Here is a 22,616-nt window from a genome sequence, read left to right on the forward strand (position 1 = left end):
AACCAAGTCAGAACATAGCAGAGTGTCCTTTCTCTGCTAACGCTGTCCAGTCCAGTTGCCTTATGTGGGAGATTTGCCTCCTGCCAGTCCACTTGCCTGCTGTGAGAGAAATAAGGAAGGCAGTGGTTTAATGCAGTAGGAGAGGATTTGGAAAGGGTGTCGTTCCCGCCAACCTCACCCTGCCTGCCACTTGATGCAACAGCTCTGAACAAAAAAAAGGTGAGGGAACCAGTGTCACAGAGGAAGAGGCGAAACACCTTGGAGGAAGAAACTGAGCCTCATGAAGGAAGTAGCTGAGTCTCAGAGCGGTGGAGGACGGCTGCTTTAACTTTATGGTTTTGTTTTGGTTATGCATCAGTGTATTATTCCCCCTGCCTTACAGGAAGGGTGTGGCTCTGCTGTCAAACCCTGCGGAATGACTGAGGTAAAAAGTGACTTCAGGATTTAGTTTGAAGCAGGGCTTTTGTTTTTTGTGTCCCGTTCCCCCCCCCCCCCCCAAAAAAAAATTCCAAGGCTCAGCCCTTGGTAGATGTGAGCAGAGGGCTTGGCCCCCGCCGTTGAGCAATCCCAGCCGTCTCTTCCACTTCTGGGAATATAAGAAAGGTTTAGCGTTTAGGCGTCATAGTGGATTACTTCCAAGTAGTTTTAAGCCCTGTCCAGGTTTCCTGGAGTTTCAGACCTTGAGAATCTGAGGGGAAGGAGTTTGGGAGATGATGGGTGATGCCCAGCAAATTAGGAGAGGAGGGTGGTTTGTTTGGGTTTTTTGATATTATTATTATTGTTGTTGCTTAGTCGTTTAGTCGTGTCCGACTCTTCGCGACCCCATGGACCAGAGCACGCCAGGCACTCCTGTCTTCCACTGCCTCCCGCAGTTTGGTCAAACTCATGCTGGTAGCTTTGAGAACACTGTCCAACCATCTCGTCTTCTGTCGTCCCCTTCTCCTTGTGCCCTCCATCTTTCCCAACATCAGGGTCTTTTCCAGGGAGTCTTCTCTTCTCATGAGGTGGCCAAAGTATTGGAGCCTCAGCTTCAGGATCTGTCCTTCCAGTGAGCACTCAGGTCTGATTTCCTTAAGAATGGATACATTTGATCTTCTTTCAGTCCATGGTACTCTCAAGAGTCTCCTCCAGCACCATAATTCAAAAGCATCAATTCTTCGGCGATCAGCCTTCTTTATAGTCCAGCTCTCACTTCCATACTTCCATACATCACTACTGGGAAATTATTATTATTATTATCTGTTATTTATTTCCAGTATTCATAGACCATTTTCACCTCAGATGGTCACAAAGCAGTTTACAAAACAATCAATGAAACAATTTATCAGTCAAATAATATGGTGTTTAAAACAAGCAAAAAAAACCCAACAACACCACACAGGTAAAAACATAAGTTCCAGAAATATATTTAGCTATATTCATAAGGATGAAACCTAGTTGTGGAGGCATAGGATGGCAACTGGTGGGTCAGGGAGTTTAGCATAAGGCAATCCATTGTTGCTGCACTTATGAAGCCAATATCTTACCCACTGTATTAGGATCAATATGCCTCCGAATTCCAGTTCCTGGAAACAGAAGGGTGGTGTTGCGCTTTATGTCCTGTTTGTGGGTGTTCCCATCTGGTTGGGGAAGAAAATAATAGAATTATAGAGTCGGAAGGGACCCTGAGGATCATCTAGTCCAACCCCCCATAATGCAGGAATTTGTGGCTGTCGCATACTGGGATCGAACCTGCAACCTTGGCGCTAACAGCTCTGTGACCAGCTGAGCTGTGTTGGACTAGGTGGGCCTTTGGTTCAATCCAGCAGGGTGCTTCTTATGCTCTTATGCTTTTAAGCCAATCGTCAGTCTTAGCCCCTCATCCTGAGATTTTGCTCCATCCTTAAAAGGAGCCTGCAAGGCTAACATATGGTCTAACACCTGAGACCTGGACACCCTACCTGAGCCACGGCGCCTCTCATTTTTCAATGATGAAAACGATTAAAAGGTGCTTTTGTCTTGCCTCTTCTATCCGTAAGATGCAGCAGGTTATCGCACACAGGCTCACAACGAGCAAAGCGCATTAAATGCATCGTGCAAATTGCAACACCAAAGGGCCAGGCACTCTTATATCCACAGCCTTCATTAGCAGCATGTCAGCTGTTTGCTCTGAGAATTAGTGTTTGAATGAGTGTATTAATAGCACTGCTTCCTTCTTTCAGACAGGAATAAGGTTACTGCACTTCGTAGCTGTGTTTTGTTCTGTTTCTAAAGGGTTGTCCCCAGCTTCTAGAAAAAAACAATGCTCCAAATTCACCAGGATTGTATCCACCCCTCTTTCTAAAGTTCGCTAGGAAAAACAAGGACAGTTTTCTGAAACAGAGACGCACTGCTTTTACCTCTTGGCATTAAAAAATATCTAGCCTTTCAGCCTAACCCTTGTCACAAACTACAATGCTAACTTCCTAACATGTTGTGGGTGGGGGTTAGAACTCAAGCCTGCTGTGCATCATCGCCCATCACTCCGATGAGCAAAACGCCTCAAATTATGACAGGGCCAGGTTGTTAGCTGTGGTGGGAGTACTTTTAAATCGCCCTAACCTCTGGGTAGGAGGTGTGGAATTGCTCAGAGAGACACGTTGCCTCATATCTTGTAAGAGTTGTTGTAAACATGCAAAGTTCTTTGCACATCAGATATACCGCATGCAAATGAATATCACATGCTGCACATGTTTCGGGGGCGGGAAGGAGATCCTCATTCCACTGTTATTTCCTTCACTGCTCCATTTAGAAATTTCACACAGGAACACTAGACGTGCAGTTTGCAGGTTGCTGGCTGCTACCAAGTACCATTTATATGTGGGAGTGGTTGAAATATACAATAGTGGACTATTGCTTTCAAGGTGCTTCTCTTCAGATTTGTTGTTGATGACATTTTGCTAGGGGGCCTGTGCAAAATGCCATCAAATCTAAAATCTATCATCTATCTATGTATCTATCATCTATCTATCTATCTATCTATCTATCTATCTATCATCTATTTATTTATTTATTTCTCTATCTATCATCTCTATCTATCTAGATGTATCTATCAATCAATCAATCAATCATCTATCTATATCTATCTATCTATCTATCTATCTATCTATCATCTATCTATCTATCTATCTATCTATCATCTATCTATCTATCATCTATCTATCTATATCTATCTATCATTTATTTATTTATTTACTTACTTATTATCTATCTATCATCTCTATCATCTATCTATCTATCTATCTATCTATCAACTATCTCTATCATCTATCTATCTATCATCTATCTATCTATCTATCTATCTATCTATCTATCTGTCATCTATCATCTATCATCTATCATCTCTATCTATCTATCATCTATCATCTATCTATCTATCTATCTATCTATCTATCTATCATCTATCTATCATCTATCTATCTATCTATCTATCTATCTATCTATCTATCTATCTATCATCTATCTACCCCCCCCCTCTCTCTCATCATACTGATTCATTGAGGAACTTGGGTCCCTTTGACTATGACTATGTGCAGTATTTGCCCCCAATTATGTCTGTTCTTCTTCTCTGCCAGCAATACAAAATCTCAGCCTCCAGTTGGGAGAGACTCCCTGTCTGAACCCCTGGAGAGCTGCTGCTACCCAGTGTAGACAATACTGGCCTAGAAGGATCAGTGATCTCTATGAGCTTCTTATGAGTTTCTTTTCATACCTCCACCTAGTTCTTTGGAACCTAGTTATCATCACTCAGTTCCTGGGCTTCCCATGTACAACAGTTTCCCCAGAGACTCCAGGACTGATATGCGGATGTGACTACTAGAGAATAAACCACATTTCAACTATGCTATCCTACATGGGGGGATGCAGGTGACGCTGTGGTCTAAACCACAGAGCCTAGGGCTTGCTGATCGGAAAGTTGCCAGTTCGAATCCCCGCGATGGGGTGAGCTCCCGTTGTTCGGTCCCTGCTCCTGTCCACCTAGCAGTTTGAAAGCATGTCAAGTGCAAGTAGATAAATAGGTACCGCTCCGGCGGGGAAGGTAAACGGTGTTTCCGTGCGCTGCTCTGGTTCGCGAGAAGTGGCTTAGTCATGCTGGCCACATGACCCGGAAGCTGTCTGCAGACAAATGCCAGCTCCCTCGGTCTATAGAGTGAGATGAGCGCACAACCCCAGAGTCATCCATGAGTAATGGGTACCTTTACCTTTACCTTTTATGCTACATGGACATTGAGAGGGTTAAAAAGGGTCTGTTAATATTGCTCACCAACAGACGCAATAGGAAAGGAGGAATGGGGAGAGGAGAACACAGCAAACCTTAGAGCAGTTGCACCATCTCTTCCCAGCAGGTGTTGCCGGGCTGGTCTCCCCTTCGGCATGATGGTCTTCCTAGGAGCTGGAGGGTGCAGCCTCTCAGCAGCCCTTGGTCTCCTGGCCAGAGGTGGAGGCCAGAGTATGCTTCCCATAATCTCTGCAGACAATCTCCAGAGCAACTAGCAGCTAGAGCTGGCCATAGCTTTTCCCTTTCTTCCGAGGAATCCTATTCGGAATAAGGGAATTTCCCTTAAAGAAAGGGAAACATTGACAGCTATGTTCATGGCAGGGAGGAAGGGAATCAAGTTCCCTGCAGTTGCTGCTGCTCTGGCTAAAAATGGGACCAGCCTGGGCTCCATCATGTTTTGCCATCACGTCCTTCCTAGGAGGCAAAAGGGTGGTGACTCCATTAAATAAGATACTGTAAAATTGGGAGGGGGGGTTGGCCATTGGCCTCTCCCTTCTCCTTTGGGAAGCTCTCCCTTCTTGCCTGTCCTGCCTCTTAAGAAGGTAAGAAGGGATCAGGCCAAAGACCTTGTTCTTATGGTAGGCAACCAGGCATGCACGAGAAGCCTGAGTGCAACACTGATCTCCCCACAGCTGGTATTTTGAGGCCTACTGCCTTCCAACAATCCTCTTCTCTAGGACCTAAGTGTGGATATGCATTGACAGCAAGGCTAGCTTGCAACACTCCCCGTTTTACACCTGCCACTCTCTGTCCAACCTAGTTCCTAGAGCAGGGTTTCCCAAACCTGGGTCTCCAGCTGTTTTTGGACTACGGCTTCCAAAATTCTGCTAGCTAGGAATAGAGGAACTCCAGGAGGCAGCCCAGTGGCAGACAGAGGTCAAAAAGCAGAGCCAGATCTTAAGAACCAAATCACTTCAGCCTAGCCAATGGCAGCCTGGGGTGCCTGTCTAGCCCCCAGCTTCCTCGACAGTACGTTGGTTTAGCCAATCACAGCCAGAAGCTTTGTTGTCGCCACCACACCGTTAAACCCCTTGCTGCATTACAGGATAGATTGTAAATGACTCCACTCAAGTGTAAACATTGCTGCATCAGGGGCACTGCTGTCCCTTTCTGCATCTCTTCATTGTGCTGAGCACCACCACTCTCTCCATAGCATAGCTGTCAACCGTCCCTTATTTGGTGGGAAAGTCCCTTATCCCAGCGCTGTGTCCCTCTGCTGTCCCTTATTGATGATGTCCCTTAAATTTCCCAGATTTCAAAGGAAGCAGCTCTTCTCCCTCCCTGCCGGCCGGCCGGCCAGGGAGGAGGGAGGCTCCAACTGTGTTGCTTGGCTGAGTTGCTCACCCAATAAGGAGTCTAAGAACGACAAGCTTGCATGTCTTGTGCCGATCAAATCGGCCGCGTTGCCTGGGGACTCGCCTTTGCTCAGCGCTTCCCAGCGGAGAGGTGACGGTGGTTTTCCTTGCTGCATCCCCTTTGCCGGGTTGCTGCACTGTGGGAACCACCGCTTGAGGCTTTGTTTGGCTGCTGGCTGGGCTTTCTGAATTTGGCTCGGAGGGGCTCAGAAGTTGAACATAGCTGTGCTCTGAAAATCCTTTATTTTGGCTGCTGATCCCTTATTTTTGAGGCTGCTGGTCCCTTATTTTCAAATCTGTAAGTTGACAGCTATGCTCCATAGCTGAGTGGTAGAACATCTGCTTTGCATGCAGAAGGTCTTAGGTTCAATCCCCAGCATCTCCAGGTAGGACTGGGAGAAGCCCACCATCAGACATCCTGGAGAACTGCTGCCAGTCAGTGTAGACAATACTGAGCGATTCAGTTGTCTAGATGTCATGGGAGGCTGCCTTAAATGTCAGACTGTTGTCTTTCTAGCTCAATATTGCCTACTCAGCATCTCTCCAGGATCTCAGGCAGCACCGTTCCCATCACCTTTGCGCCTGGTCCTTTGAGCTGGAAACGCCAGGGATCAAACCTGTGACCTTCTGAGTACAGGTACATGAGCTCTGCTGCTGAGCACCGCCTTTGCCGTACAAATTTGTTTGCCTGAAGCTGTTCATTGTTTCTGCTGATGTTTTGGTACTTTCAGCTGTTGCTTTGACCTTTTTTCCATTTAATAATAATAATAATAATAATAATAATAATAATAATTTATTATTTATACCCCGCCCATCTGGCTGGGCTTCCCCAGCCACTCTGGGCGGCTTCCATAAAAACCAAAAATACAGTAAAATATCACACGTTAAAAACTTCCCTAAACAGGGCTGCCTTAAGATGTCTTCTGAATGTCAGGTAGTTGTTTATCGCTTGGACATCTGCTGGAAGGGCGTTCCACAGGGCAGGCGCCACTACCGAGAAGGCCCTCTGCCTGGTTCCCTGTAGCTTTGCTTCTCGCAATGAGGGAACCGCCAGAAGGCCCTCGGCGCTGGACCTCAGCATCCGGGCTGAATGATGGGGGTGGAGATGCTCCTTCAGGTATACTGGACCGAGGCCGTTTAGGGCTTTAAAGGTCAGCACCAACACTTTGAATTGTGCTCGGAAACGTACTGGGAGCCAATGTAGGTTTTTCAAGACCAGTGTTATGTGGTCTCGGCGGCCGCCCCCAGTCACCAGTCTAGCTGCCGCGTTCTGGATTAGTTGTAGTTTCCGAGTCACCTTCAAAGGTAGCCCCACGTAGAGTGCATTGCAGTAGTCCAAGCGGGAGATAACCAGAGCATGCACCACTCTGGCGAGACAGTCCGCAGGCAGATAGGGTCTCAGCCTACGTACCAGATGGAGCTGGTAAACAGCTGCCCTGGACACAGATTTGACCTGTGCCTCCATGGACAGCTGTGAGTCCAAAATGACTCCCAGGCTGCGCACCTGGTCCTTCAGGGGCACAGTTACCCCATTCAGGACCAGGGAATCCTCCACACCTGCCCGCCTCCTGTCCCCCAAAAACAGTACTTCTGTCTTGTCAGGATTCAACCTCAATCTGTTAGCCGCCATCCATCCCCCAACCGCCTCCAGACACTCACACAGGACCTTTACCACCTTCACTGGTTCTGATTTAAAAGAGAGGTCTGGTCTGGAAAGCCAGTAACAGTTGGAGGTACAATTCAGTGCCTTAAGACATTTTTATTTTAGGAAGATTGACGTATTTATATAGGGTGGATACTAATTCCCCGCCCCCCTTAAACCCCTTCCCAAATATCCAATCCAATCCAAATCTTTATTACGGTCATAGACCAGCATAGTTCACAAATATCCACACATTAAATAAGTATCTCAGTTTAAGCACCTTACAATAAAACCTCTAAAAAACAAAAAATGCTAATGAACACATTTTGGGGGAAATGTCACATTTATTTATTCAAAGGTTGATTTTTGCATGTAGAAACTTTAGCATCAAAATTTGTATCTTCAAGCAACTTTGGTTTAGAATCTGTGCCTCAGAGGACTTGCATAAAGGTTGATTGCATAAAGGTTCATTTCGGTATTCCTGGCACTAATTAGCAGTCAGTTACAAAGGAACTCCAAAAATGTAACCAAACCTGTATTGAACTTGTTCCGGGTGCATGTATAATCTGCTTATTCAAGTAAAGAGCTACCAGATTTCAGGATTTTTGGAAGAGTGACAAATGAATGGGCGCTATTAAGATGTGTATCTCCAACTGCAGACAATATATTTTAAGCTGGTTAGCGGCCTGTTATGGGAGGGTGTCCCCCCCCCCTTTTCAAACAACAGGGGAAGTTTCTAACTTCCTAGTAAAGCCATATGTTTCTAGCTAATTGCCTCTTTGTAATGGTTACATTGATAAAGAACGGGAAGTTTCCAAAATACTCTGAAGTAAAGCTCTCTTTGCTTCAGACATGTGAATTCCAAGCGTTCAGCACTAGGGTTGCGCAATAGAAAAAAGCCACATTAAAAAGCTTCTCCATTTTTCATTGATCCAGTATTAAATTTTTCATCTCCACATCAGTTTGTGATTTTCTTTTTCCTCTGAAATTTGGTGGGAAGTTCTCCCAATTTACATATACAGTATGTGTGAGGTTTCGTCTGATTTTCACGTTTCTGCAAATCAACTTCCCCAGATAGAATGTGTTTCTGTATGTTATTTTCACCAATATATATGCCTGTCGGTTGATGATCACCTTGCCCTACCATGATGCATTTTGTGTACACCTTACTTGGTTGGGGAACTGCACTGCAAAACACGAAAAAACGCAGATGTTGTTCATTTTGCATAGCAGTTCGAAAGCACATCAAAGTGCAAGTAGATAAATAGGTACCGCTCCGGCGGGAAGGTAAACGGCGTTTCCGTGCGCTGCTCTGGTTTCGCCAGAAGTGGCTTAGTCATGCTGGCCACATGACCCGGAAAAACTGTCTGCGGACAAACGCCGACTCCCTCAGCCTGTAAAGCAAGATGAGCACCACAACCCCAGAGTCGGCCACGACTGGACCTAATGGTCAGGGGTCCGTTACTGTTTCAGAAAATGTGAATTAGATAGGTTTGCCTATTTGAATAGAAGCTACCCCAGCCATTAAAACTTCTGCCCCTCCCTGATGGTTTGCTTTCCTAGATCTGCAGCCTAAGTGGTGTAGTACAGTACCTTATCACTGGATTCTGCTAAAATGTATAAATCTGGCCTTAACAGGCTGCATGCATGGGGCTCTGCTAGTTGTTCTGTTGGTGACCGTGTCCTGAAGAACATGGGGAAAGCACAGATTTCTTTTTTCAAAGTAAATATGAATTTGAACATAGAATTATAGAGTTGGAAGGGGTCAAACCCTTGCGATGCAAGAACCTTTTGCCCAACGTGAGACTCAAACCCACAACCCTGAAATTAAGAGTCTCAATCTCTACCAACTGAGCTATTCCTTTGGACTGTGTCTTTGATCGCTGAGTTCTGCTTTTGCACATAATACACACTGTTGGTGATATTAATTTCCAACCACAGATCAAGTGGTTGGAAAGAAGCTGGTTCTTGACTTAGTGAAGTGCAGGTGGTGCTATCATCAGGATAAGAAACCAAATACTGTAACTTTCTCTCCCTCCTTCTCTCTCTCTCTCTCTCTCTCTCTCTCTCTCTGCCTCTTGATTTTAGGCCAAAAAGACAAGAGTTTTTAAGCAGCAATGCAGCAGCTGGTTGAGACAATTTTATTAACGATTTTGATTTGCTTGTATCAGGTCTGTGGCTGTATAATAAAAGTTGATTTTTGAATTTCATTAATCCAGCTAGCCTCAATCAAGCCATTCCTTCCTAATGAGGGGACTGGTTTTTGGTTTTAACATATTTTTTTAAAGAAGACTGGTTTTCCCTCAAGCAGAACCACATAAAATTAATCCATGATATGATAAACGCACATGATAATAATAATCTGACAAATAAAGTTGCATATTCAAAAGATGAGCAGAAATATGTGTGTGACTCGCTGTGGTTTAAAGCATTTAAAAATACACACACCACTAATTAGAAGAAAAGGCTTCCAGTGGCTTACATAAGACCAGTAAAAACAAGGCAATCCCTGTCCTCAAGTTTACAATTTAAAAGACACAGCATAAAATGATAAAGGGATGAGGAGAGAAGAGGAAAACAAGCAAACTTAGCTACCGATTGTTAATTTTGCATAGCTGCTCTGATATAGAATAGCTAGCACAATAAACAGTTCAGAAAGAGAAGGAGCTGGTTTCTCAGTAGGGCCAATGAACAGGCAGTGTTTCCCATTGCTTCTGCTTCAGAAGAGACAACACACACTTTTCCGTACATATTTATGACATACTCTTGTACTTTGCTTCACAAATCCAATTTCAGGCTACACATCAATATGACACGTGAAGCTGCTGGAAACAGCAATCCGTTCGGAGAACAATGACTCGCATATACTCTTAGCTAGCATAGCTTAGCAAAAACAACAACACAGAGAAATATTTATCACATGCTCCCAAATCATTCTTATTTAAACCATAGTTCCAAGGTTGAGAGAAGCACCTGTTCAGACAGTCTTAATTAATCCTATCAGTCCCGATTTCTAAGAGGGGTTTTCTGGCTTATCCGCAACTAAGCGAAGGGCTGTGATAACTGTGGCAGAGTACTGAAGTTTCCAGGTTCAAACCCTTGGCATCTCCAATTAGGACTGTGAGAGGACCCCTTCCTGAAGCCCTGGGGTGCTTCTGCAAGTCATTTTTTTTTTTTAAATAAAATATTTATTAGGGTTTTTTATAAAAGAAATACAAAGATAATAAACAGCATTGCTTTGTTTTAACAAAATTTCATAACTTCTTTGGACTTCCTCACGTCTCCCGCTCCCACTTACATCGTTAATAAATTTTTTTAAGCAAATTATCATCTTATTTGCAAATTTATAACCGCTCAATTCAATATAGTGTAACAATTCTCCAACAAGTTTTTGATTCTCTTAATCTCATTTATCGTCAATTTCCGATCCAATTTAGTGATGGCCAATTATTTATAACCAAGCATCCTTATTAACATTCCTCTAAATCACAATATTTTTGTAGATAAATCTTAAATTTCTTCCAATCTTCTTCAATCCTTTCTTCTCCCAGGTCTCGAATTCTGCCAGTCATCTCCGCCAGTTGCATATAGTCAGGGGTGCTTCTGCAAGTCAGTGTGAACAACACTGAGCTGTAGGGACCAGTGGCTTTACCCAGTATAAAGCAAAAGGATACGATTTTCTCTGTATTGGGTCCCCGGCTATTGTTGGACTACAACTCCCATCATCCCTAGCTAGTGGGACCAGTGGTCAGGGATGATGGGAATTGTAGTCTGAGGACCCAAGTTTGAGAAACACTTCTCTACAGGTATAAATGGGTGTATGAAAATGCGTATTGCAGAATTTGCAACGGAAGAGAGACCTGATTCCTACATCCTCTGTTTGTAGACTTTTCTGCCTGCTGTAAGGGAATACTTTACCTTTTTTAAAAAATAAAATGTTGCACTGTTTTCTTTCTTTCCAAAGATGGTCACGAACCATACATTGAAATATGTGAGCAGCCTAGACAGAGAGGGATGCGTTTCCGGTACAAATGTGAGGGGAGATCCGCAGGCAGCATTCCAGGAGAACACAGCAGCGATATGAATCGGACTTTCCCGGCAATACAGGTATTCCTCTTCGTTATTGTCTTTTTGTCTTTCCCTTATTTTAAAAAGGAACCAGAGTTGTTTTGCCCAAGAGGCAAATGCCTATTGTTTCATTTACTTACTTACTTACTTATTTCATATTTCGCTTGATTGTAAAACAAAGAAAGAAAGAAACAACCCTCAAATTGTTTTACAAAATAGATAACGCAATAAAATCAAGGGGGGGTGCAATAACACTTTAAAACATAAAAAGTTAAAATACTAAAACAGATTAAAATTACCTCAGCTTCCTAAGCATCTGAGTAGGCTTGTCTAAACAAGAATATTTTAGCAGGCGCTGAAAATATTGCAACGAAGGGGCTTTCCTGATATCAACAGACACAGGTCCCAAAGTGTAGGAATCGGTGATGCCACACTATATGATCGAATGCTTACAAATGCAGAACGGATATTACGTGGCACCTGCCAGTTCTGCTAATCAAAGTGGTCGAGTGGGCACATGGGAGTAAGGCAATCCCACAGGCTCTAAAGGCCACTAACAACCAAATTATATGCATGTCTACTTGGAAGTAAGGGCCACTGAATTTGGTAAGTAAGTAGAACAGGCATAGGCAAACTTGGCCCTTCAGATGTTTTGGGACTACAACTCCCATCATCCCTGTCTAATGGTCCTGTTAGCTAGGGATGATGGGAGTTGTAGTCCCAAAACATCTGGAGGGCTAAGTTTGCCTATGCCTGAAGTAGAATAATAGAATCATGGAATTGTTGAGTTGGGTGGTCCAAGCCCCTACAATGCAGGAATCATACATGATCATACACTAGATCATACATGACAGGTGACCATCCAACCTCTGCTTAAAATCTTCCAAGGAAAGGGAGTCCACAACCTCCTGAGGGAGTCTGCTCCACTGTCAAACAGCTCTTAGGTATAGCACTGCAGGAGAAGGGCCCTTCCAGGCCACCTGCTTATTGAACCTTCATTCTGATTTGTTTCTGGGGAGGTTAGATGATGCTGTCTCAAAGCAAGTGCTATCTCAACTTCCCAGTGCATTTTCCTGTCACTTTCGTTATCTTAAGAACTCTGATCTTTAAGGGGGAAGCCGGCTTCTTAACACAGCACCTCCTAATCAACTATACTCGGGCACTCTGAAGTCACCGGTATGTGATGGAAGTGCCCCAAGTTGATCTCTAGCACACAGGTGGGCAAGCTCAGCCAGGGGGCCAAAGGCCACCCTCCATGCTGCTGCATCTGGCCCCCAGGACTCTCCTCTGGCCATTCCTCCTCCCTGGACACATGCTCTCTCCCCAGGCCACATCCTTCATGCTCCATTAAGGTTTTTGCCTGGCTGGAATGTGTCCTTGAACTCTGGTCATGGGTCTTGCTTGATTGAAGCTCAAAAAAGGGTCTGTAGATGTTTGTGGAAAATACTCTACCGTTCTTGCTTAGTCGTTTAGTCGTGTCCGACTCTTTGTGACCCCACGGACCAGAGCACGCCAGGCACTCCTGTCTTCCACTGCCTCCCGCAGTTTGGTCAAACTCATGTTGGTAGCTTCGAGAACACTGTCCAACCATCTCATCCTCTGTCGTCCCCTTCTCCTTGTGCCCTCCATCTTTCACAACATCAGGGTCTTTTCCAGGGATACTCTACTGTACAAATACAAAATTCACATTCATTTCTCCACTCACTGTTGCCTCTGGGTTTAGCCAGAAGGCTGGTGGTTTGAGCCCATCTAGAGAAGGCTGTGGGCAGGATTCCTACATTGCAGGGGGATTGGACTAGATGACCCTTGGGGTCCCTCCAAACTCTGCTTCTATTTGTCCTGCATTTAAGAAGGCCAAACTGCAGGACTGAAGCAGACAGGAAAGTGAGAGCTTAAAAGCGGACCCAGCAGAAATGGCAACTGTTTGTTGGAAGAAAATACATGTGATATTTAACCGCATGTTCAGTGGCACCTGTATTTTGGCCTGTTCAGTTGCTTGTGTACTGCTGTTTATTTGTTCATAGGTTTTAGCTATTTATAAGACGCTTGCCCTAACCAGTGATGATGATGATGATAATATTTATACCCCGCCCTCCCCGGCCAGAGCTGGGCTCAGGATGGCTAACACCTGTAAAATTACAGTAAAAACATAATGGGGGGGGGGACCAATTTAAAATACAGGTTAAAATCCAATTTAAAAGGCAGCCTCATTTTAAATATAGATCAAAACCATAAGGGGAGGGAAACATAAGGGTCAGACTCAGTCCAAACCAAAGGCCAGGCAGAACAGCTCTGTCTTGCAGGCCCTGTGGAAATATGTCAAGTCCTGCAGGGCCCTAGTCTCTTGTGACAGTGTACCACCAAGTCGGGGCCAGTACCGAAAAGGTCCTGGCCCTAGTTGGGTCCAATCTAACCACCTTGCGACTTGGGACCTCCAAAATGTTGTCATTTGTGGACCTTAAGGTCCTCCGTGGGGCATACCAGGAGAGGCGGTCCAGTAGGTATGTGGGTCCTAGGCCGCATAGGGCTTTAAAGGTCAAAATCGGATGAAACAATAAATACAAATGACTAATTAGAATTTTTTTTTAAAGTCACAGCAAGAAGACTAGCTACCAGGTTTGACAATCCCTTTTGAATCCCATAAGTGTGGTGATGATAACACCAAGGTTGCAGGTTCGATCCCTGTATGGGGCAGCTGCATATTCCTGCATTCAAGTGGGTTGGACTAGATGATTCTCAGGATCCCTTCCAACTCTACAATTTTATGGTTCTATTCTAGTTCCTTGGGAACAAAATATTTATAGGGCCACAGTTGCAAAGGCCCTGCTTCCAGCGTTTACTTGTTGCCGTGCCAGCGTTTCCTTGCTGCCTGAGGTTGTGAAGGACTTTACAGGTTAAAACCAGCATATTGAAATAGAATCTTCTTGTAATCAGGGCAGCTGGTTTCGTCTTGAACGTGACAATTCCTCTCCACGTCTGACAAAAGGAACAAGGGTGATGGGCTCTCCCCTCTCTCTCTTTCCTTTGCAGGTGTTCAACTACTTCGGGAAAATAAAAATCAGAATAACGTTGGTGACCAAGAACGAGCCATACAGACCTCACCCCCATCGGCTGGTTGGAAAAGACTGCGAAAATGGTTTCTATGAAGCTGAATTTGGGCCGGAGCGCAGAGTTCTGATGTAAGTAGTGGCTGTTGTTAGGTGTGGCCAAAGACAGAACTAATGTATGAAGATCCTTGCTGGATCAGAGACCCATCTGGTCCAACATCCTCTTCTTGGAAAGGATAACCGGACAGGATGGTTAATATAGAAAGGGGGTTCTTTGTGAGCTCTCCAGACATGCTTCAAGAGCTCCTTCTCAACTTGAACAATCAGAAGAACATGGCAGCAAGATAAATGCTGGCTCCAAGTCCTATAGTCCTATCCAGAGCCATAGCTCAGTGGTAGAGTGTTTGCCTTGCAAGCAGGAAGGTCCCCGGTTCAAACCCCGGTATCTCCAGGTAGGAAAGTGGGTGACCTTTGAAGTTTAAAGATTAACAGGATTGTTGCAAAATAAGCTCTTGTGAACAGAAGTCTGCTCCCATCAGTCTGCTGCTTCCCTGAAAGTTCATACACATTCTTCAAAGGGAGATTCCAGTGCAACATTCCCAACCTAAAACTTATCAGCATCTTTGATTTGATACCTTTAGAGCATGGGTAGGCAAACTAAGGCCTGGGGGACGGATCCAGCCCAATCGCCTTCTAAATCTGGCCCGTGGACGATCCAGGAATCAGCATGTTTTCATGAGTAGAATGTGTGCTTTTATTTAAAATGCATCTCTGGGTTATTTGTGGGGCATAGGAATTCGTTCATATATAGTCCGGCCCCCCACAAGGTCTGAGGGACAGTGGACCAGCCCCCTGCTGAAAAAGTTTGCTGACCCCTGCTTTAGAGCTTAATCGAGACTGGGGACTTCTTACTCACTGCAGGGGCTAAAGTTACCCAGCAGAGTCTTGTCAGTGCTACTTACTGCTGTTGTAAAAGGCCACGGTATGTATCTTGTACACATAAGAAGACCTCTGCAGGATTAGACCAATGACCCATCTAGTCCACCATCCTGTTCTCTTTGTCAGGAGTTCAGCCTACACTCGAGTAGGACCCTGGTAGAAACACATGCCCAACTGGCATGTTCTCTCCCTCCTGGTCGATCGTTCAGGAGCTTCAAAAGCTTTCTTCAGCCCGAACATCACAGTGACCGACGCCAACAGACACCGGCACACTTAGGGATCTGCAGAGTTTGCGCAGTTGCGTAACAGAACTCAGCATTTTGGCTAATCTACTTTATTTACATATAAACACACACGGAGCACTGCAACATGGCTCCCTCTCTCTCTAGCATCAGACAGCAAAGAGGAAAAAAACAAAGGACAACAGTCCCACTTCACGGAACACAGTAACACAAACATCCTGTCTCCGTCACTTCCCACTCTGTGGAGTCAAAACATATACCGTCATGTGATAGACAACAGTCCCATGACTGCAGACACGGAGCAGGAATTCTAACACTCTCAGCGGCTGCGGGGAACCCACAAGCCAGACCCCTGAGCGCAAGAGCAGCTCCTTCCTTGTGATTTTGGAGGCATGCTGCCCCCCACATCAGAGGTACAACATAGCCATTATGACTAGTAGCCATGGATAACTCCATTCTCTATGAATTTGGCTAGTCATCTTTTATAGCCATCCAAGTTGGTGGCCATCCCTGCCTCTTGGGATAGCATTTTTCCATACTATAGCTATGCACTGTGTGAAGGAAGCACTCAGCGTCCTGTTTCATCTAACATTTAGCCCTTGGGTTCTAATGTTTTGAGAGAGGCCCGTCCACTTTCTCTACACTGTGCATTATTCCATATACCTCAAGGTCTTGTTTGTGGTCATCACCACCATTACTGTATTTTGTGAAATTAGATTTCCCTCTCCACCTCCCTTTATGCTTGCCGGTGTTGAATTGCATTTTTGCCATTTTACTGCCTATTCAGCCAGTTTGGAGAGATCATAGAGTCGTAGAGTTGGAAGGGTCCCTGAGGATAATCTAGTCCAACCCCCTGCAATGCAGCTGTTCCGCGTGGGGATCAAACCTGCAGCCTTGGTATTATCAGCACCACGCTCTAACCAACTGAGCTAGCCAGAAGATGCACACTCAGAGCTTGTGTCTGAGCACCCTTTCTTTTTTCCTCCGGAGCTCTCCCCACAAAGACCTGCTCTTTAAAGCTCAATCGGAGCAAACTTCAATCAGTGGAAATCCTGAACTGACATTTGCTCTGATTCAGCTTTAAAGAGCCAGGGGAAAGCTCAAAGCAAAACAACAACACCACTCAGACACAGAGCATTAAAGCACAAGTACTCTCACATACGGTACCTGTGCATGGATATACCAGCAAAGTAGGAATGCTTCATGCATCTGATGAAATGGGCCCCCATCTAGGTAGGTAAAGGACCCCTGGATGGTTAAGTCCAGTCAAAGGTGACTATGGGGTTGTGGCGCTCATAACGCTTTCAGGCCGAGGGAGCTGGCGTTTGTCCACAGACAGCTTTCTAGGTCATGTGGCCAGCATAACTAAACCGCTTCTGGTGCAACGGGACACCGTGAGGGAAGCCAGAGCACACAGAAATGCCGTTTACCTTCCCGCCACAATGGTACCTATTTATCTACTTGCACTGGCATGCTTTCAGACTGCTAGATTGGCAGAAGCTGGGACAGAGCAACAGGAGCTCATTCCGTCAAGGGGATTCGAACCGCCGACCTTCTGATCGGCAAGCCCAAGAGGCTCTGTGGTTTAGAGCACAGTGCCACCCGTGTCCCTTGTGCCTCGATAAGGCAGCAAATGATAAACACACTTACTAAAGAGAAATCCCCATTGAGCACAGCATTGCAAGTAAACAGGCATAGGCTCATTCTGCATATCAGTTAGGATTTAAAGTGCTACAAAAGCCCCTCTGTTGTTTTCATTCTCCTGCTAGAGCAGTCATTCCAAAAAGCATAAGCCACGCTACATTCAAGTTTTTGTTTAGTGTTCATCTCACCAGGCATATAATGGGGTCAGGAAGACCCAGGGACAGGGAGATACTGGCTGGTTAGCATGAGATGCCTCTTTTGCAATTTGCTCTGATTTCTGATATTGCACAGTATTATCTGGCTTTCAACTTCCTATTCTGCATCCTCCCAGGGGTGGGGTGATGTCATGGGTTTTCCATGTGGGAAAGAATCGGGTTTCTGGAGGTAGGTGGGGAGAGTCCCTTAATGCTGTCCTGTGACCTGATACCATCACATGCAAATTAGGAAGCTGCATTAGCACCTATTCAAATGAGATCAGAAAACTGGCTCTGTTTCTCTCTGTCTCTCTCTGTGTGTATCTATTTATTTGCCTTCTATCTGTGTATAGGCAATATATTACCATTTTTTCCTTGATCACATGGTTTGACATCACCCTGTTTTTTGTGGAAACTCTAATGCCAACCTGACCAATTTGCACTATTTCCCGTGTGAATGCTTTTAAAACACAAAACCACAATACCTACTGCTAAATGGACGCTCACGTCCTCTGCTGACAGTTTGGGGGGGGGGGATCTTTCTCTGCGTGGGAGTGTAGGCCCCCTTTCAGAGCTATTCCATTTAACCTGCTCACGTTCATAAAAGAGAAGTCTGAAAGCATCGAGTAAACTTCAGAGTAAATTCCATTCCATGTGCATTTACGACGCAAGCCGTAATCTGCTATCCGACTGAATTAAATGGGATTTACTCCCGTGTAAGTAGGCTTAGAATTCCAGCCTCACAGTGTGATCCCAATCATGTCTACTTGCAAACAAGTCCTTCTGACTTCAGTGGAGCTTACTCCCAGGTAAGCGGGGTTATGACTGCAGTAATCCAAACCTGCTTTCCAGGTAGTAAGACCCACTGAATTAAATAGGACTTACTTCTCAGTAGACATTACTTCTCAGGGGGTTGGACTAGGTCAGGCATAGGAAAACTCTGGCCCTCCAGATGTTTGGGACTACAATTCCCACCACCCCTGACCACTGGTCCTGTTAGCTAGTGATGATGGGAATTGTAGTCCTTCCAACTCTACAGTTCTAGGATTCCAAATTTGTACTGTAAGGCTACAATCCTATACCTGCTTCCTTGAGAGCAGCACCCCTGAACTCAATTACTTCTGAGTTAGATGAATTGTACCGTAAATGTACACATTGGTACATTTCAAGGGAATGTGCTATTTTGAAGGTCCTGGTTATGGCATAGATTTCCTGGATAAAGCTGTATTTAAAAATAGCCACACTACCTCTAGGCCAGGCATAGGCAAACTCGGCCCTCCAGATGCTTTGGGACTACAACTCCCATCATCCCTAGCTAACAGGACACATGGTCAGGATGATGGGAACTGTAGTCCCAAAACATCTGGAGGGCCAAAATTGCCTATGCCTGCTCTATGCCAATCTGTCTCAAATGATCTTGAAAGCCTCATTATCACTGCATTCACTAGCCAGAGCTGAGGAGACCCTGGGCATTCTGGCAGGTCGTATCATTGTTCCCACTCTGGACCTTGTGCACCTCCTCTACTACACCACAGATCTCTGCCACTTGGACTTTCTGCCAAAGAGGTGTTGTTTAGTCGTTTAGTCGTGTCCAACTCTTCGCGACCCCCTGGACCAGAGCACGCCAGGCATTTCTGCCTTCCACTCCCTCCCCCAGTTTGGTCAGACTCATGTTTGTAGCTTCGAGAACACTGTCCAACCATCTCGTCCTGTCATCCCCTTCTCCTTGTGCCCTCCATCCTTCCCAACATCAGGGCCTTTTCCAGGGCATCTTCTCTTCTCATGAGGTGGCCAAAGTACTGGAGCCTCAGCTTCACAATCTGTCCTTCCAGTGAGCACTCAGGACTGATTTCCTTCAGAATGGAGAGGTTTGATCTTCTTGCAGTCCATGGGACTCTCAAGAGTCTCCTCCAGCACCAAAATTCAAAAGCATCAATTCTTCGGTGATCAGCCTTCTTGATGGTCCAGCTCTCACTTCCATACATCACTACTGGGCCAAAGAGGTAGTGGAAGAGAAACACACACTTTCATCTCCCTGTGAAAGAGGCAAAAACAGAGCGACAGCGGTTTTGCTTTTTGAACTGCAGCGCTTCATATCAGAGCAGAACATCCAGTTCTGAAAGGAAGTCGCCGTCCTTCCTGTGCCTCACGGAGGAGATGTGTGCGCACCGCTGGGTCTTGAAAAGCACCTGAATGTTGACAAAACATCCTAGTCATCGAAGCAGCCGTAGCCGTTGGGCCATTGGTTTGGCAGCTAAGGGAATGGCAGAGCCACAAATGACTGTGCCGGGAGGGTAGACCCAGGAGGTCTCTCCACAAAGGGGCCATCCCGGCCCATTTTACCACCTGAGGTGAAACAGGAAGGTGTCGTCCCTGCTGAAGCTTTGATTTCTGGGGTTGTGTGCTTGAGGTTATAGCTACATCGGCTTCTGGCAAGATCTCATGAGAATTCTACGAGCTCTCGCTGGAAGCAGCTGCATGATCCACATGGGACAGCATCGTCCCATGGGATTCCCCCGCCTGAGGTATCTGCTTCAGTCTGTCTCATGGGCAGGCCGGCCCTGTCTCCAGAGGTGGAGTACAGTTACCCTTGTCCCAAGAAAGGACACCTGCCCCAATTCTACACTCTACCTTTGCCTCCAAGCGATATCTGGTAGGTGCAGGGAATCCCACTGTCTTAAATCACACCTGGATTTGCCAGGATTTTTGGGGCTGGATAACAACAACAACAACAACAACAACAATTTATTATTATTTATACCCCGCCCATCTGGCTGGGTTTCCCAAGCCACTCTGGGCGGCTTTCAACAGAATATTAAAATACATTAGTCTATTAAACATCAAAAGCTTCAGGATGTCTTCTAAAAGCCTGTGGGAAGTGTTTAACACTGCTTGTTCCTTAATCCAAATTCCTGTGTGCCACCATATCAAGAATGAATATTCAGGGGTTTTTTATGGTGAAGGATCACACCTACATCATACATTTAAATCACCCTGGCTCCTTCCCCTCAAGAATGCTGGGAACTGTAGTTTGTTAAGGGTGCTGGGAATTGTAGCTATGTGGAAGTTAAACTGTATTGTCTTATACTGTCATGTTGTTTGTCTATACCAGGGGTCAGCAAACTTTTTCAGCAGGGGGCTGAACTATATTTTTTTGGGGGGGGGGGGATAAATGAATTCCTATGCCCCACAAATAACCCAGAGATGCATTTTAAATAAAAGGACACATTCTACTCATGTAAAAGCATGCTGATTCCCAGCCCGTCCACAGGCCAGATTTAGAAGGTGATTGGGCCGGATCCGGCCCCCGGGCCTTAGTTTGCCTACCCATGGTCTATACCAGTGTTTCCCAAACTTGGGTCTCTGTCTATTTTTGGACTATAACTCCCATAATCCCTAGCTAGCAGGACCAGTGTCAGGGATTATGGGAACTGTAATCGAAAAACAGCTGGCTTGGTAAATACTGGTATGGACTCGCTGATTTTTGCCATAAAAAGAAAAAAGGCTGATCAGATGTTCAACCCAGTCCACCTAGGCCTGCCATTTTGTAAGAAATCCCAGTGCCGATTGAGGCACTGTCACCGCAGGGTTGTCTGAATGGCTGGGGGCTGTGCCTAACTCTTCCGTATCAGGTCAAACCTCATTGTAGGGATGGTGGTAGGAACTGGTTTCAGTTTGCATTTAAAGGCTTTCCGAGGCAACACACTAACCAAAGCACAGCTATCCTTTGAAATTTGCACTACTCAAAATTTTCCAAGTGGCTTATCAGTTAATTTGGAGTAACACTGATTATTATTATTATTATTATTATTATTATTATTATTATTAATTTTTGTACCGCCCTACATCTGTAAATCTCAGGGTGGTTCACACCATAAAATCACAGTGTGTGTGTGTGTGTGTGTGTGTGTGTGTGTGTGTGTAACAAAATACAGAACTGAAAGCAAGATAAACAAAGCCTAGTTCACACAAAGCTCAGTGCCTGTTTGACAAATCGAAGGAATCTTAGAGTTTAGTCAACAAAGTAAAGCAGTCATTCTTAAAAGGAAAGGTCATTCTTCAGTATTTCATCATTTGCTATGATAACACACTAATGCAAAAAACAGCCCAAGAAATAATAGGCTCTAAACTCTCTCGCCCCCTTGGATCTGCCCTCTAATCCAACTGAAGCTCTAATAATTTCTGGCAGTTCCCCCGCTGCGAGAAGCCAAGTTACAGGGAACCAGGCAGGGGGCCTTCTCGGTAGTGGCACCTGCACTGTGGAATGCCCTCCCATCAAATGTCAAAGAGAACAACAACTACCAGACTTTTAGACAACATCTGAAGGCAGCCCTCTTTAGGGAAGCTTTTAATGTTTAATAGACTATTGTATTTTAATATTCTGTTGGAAGCCACCCAGAGTGGCTGGGGAAACCCAGCCAGATGGGCGGGGTATAAATAATACAATTATTATTATTATTATTATTATTATTATTATTATTATTATTATTATTATTATGTGTCATGAGAGAGGGAGAAACAGCTTATCTCTCCCCACTTTCTCTATGCTTCGCACAATTCTATAAACTTCTGTTGTGGCATCTCTTATTCATCTTTCCTCCAAAACTGAAAAGTCCCAAGTATTGCTCCATCCCCTTCATCGTGCTGGTTTTCTAACTCTACAGTTTCCTTTGGAGGTGACACAGTATTCCACCGTAGATTTGCATAGCGACCTTACGATATCAACAGTTTCGATTTCAATTCCTTTCCTAATGATCTGCCGCATGGAATTTGTCTTTCTCGCAGCTGCTGCACTCTCAGGGCTCGTCCACAGTTCTCCTTAACTCGCCACTTCTCCCTGGGGAAACCCGCTATTTACCCCTGAATCGGAGCAAATGCTGATCGGGTTTTCCGTGGCTTGACGTTTGCTCCAATTCAGCAGTAAAGAGCAGGTTTTCCTGGGGAAAGGAGTGGCGCACACAGAAACCGCTAGGGATTGTGCCTAGAAAGCACAAGATGAGCAGAAAGCCTAACCAGACCCATGCATTCTGGGCAAGAAACAAGCGATAGCTCAATGAGCCCAATGTCTTGTTCCTGATCAAGCTCAGACCCCATGGGAATATATGTGAATTTTTTTTGCCCCAGCATAAAATCATTGGGTCGCATTTGCCATTTTACTGCCCATTCACTCAGTTTGGAGAAGTCCTTT

General features: G+C 45.2%; 1 protein-coding gene across 2 annotated transcripts in view; it reads left to right on the forward strand.

Moving 5' to 3' along the window:
* REL (REL proto-oncogene, NF-kB subunit) overlaps positions 1–22,616 on the forward strand; it is a 60,568-nt gene that overhangs the window by 3,584 nt on the left and 34,368 nt on the right. For both annotated transcript variants that reach the window (XM_081854741.1, XM_081854740.1), the window contains exons 2-3: positions 11,259–11,401; positions 14,393–14,541. In XM_081854741.1, the coding sequence (XP_081710867.1) occupies positions 11,259–11,401; positions 14,393–14,541 (292 nt within the window). The remainder of the gene's footprint in view (positions 1–11,258; positions 11,402–14,392; positions 14,542–22,616) is intronic.

The sequence above is a fragment of the Podarcis erhardii genome (genome assembly GCF_964252035.2).
Source record: "Podarcis erhardii genome assembly, chromosome: 3".
Taxonomy (NCBI): Eukaryota; Metazoa; Chordata; class Lepidosauria; order Squamata; family Lacertidae; genus Podarcis; species Podarcis erhardii.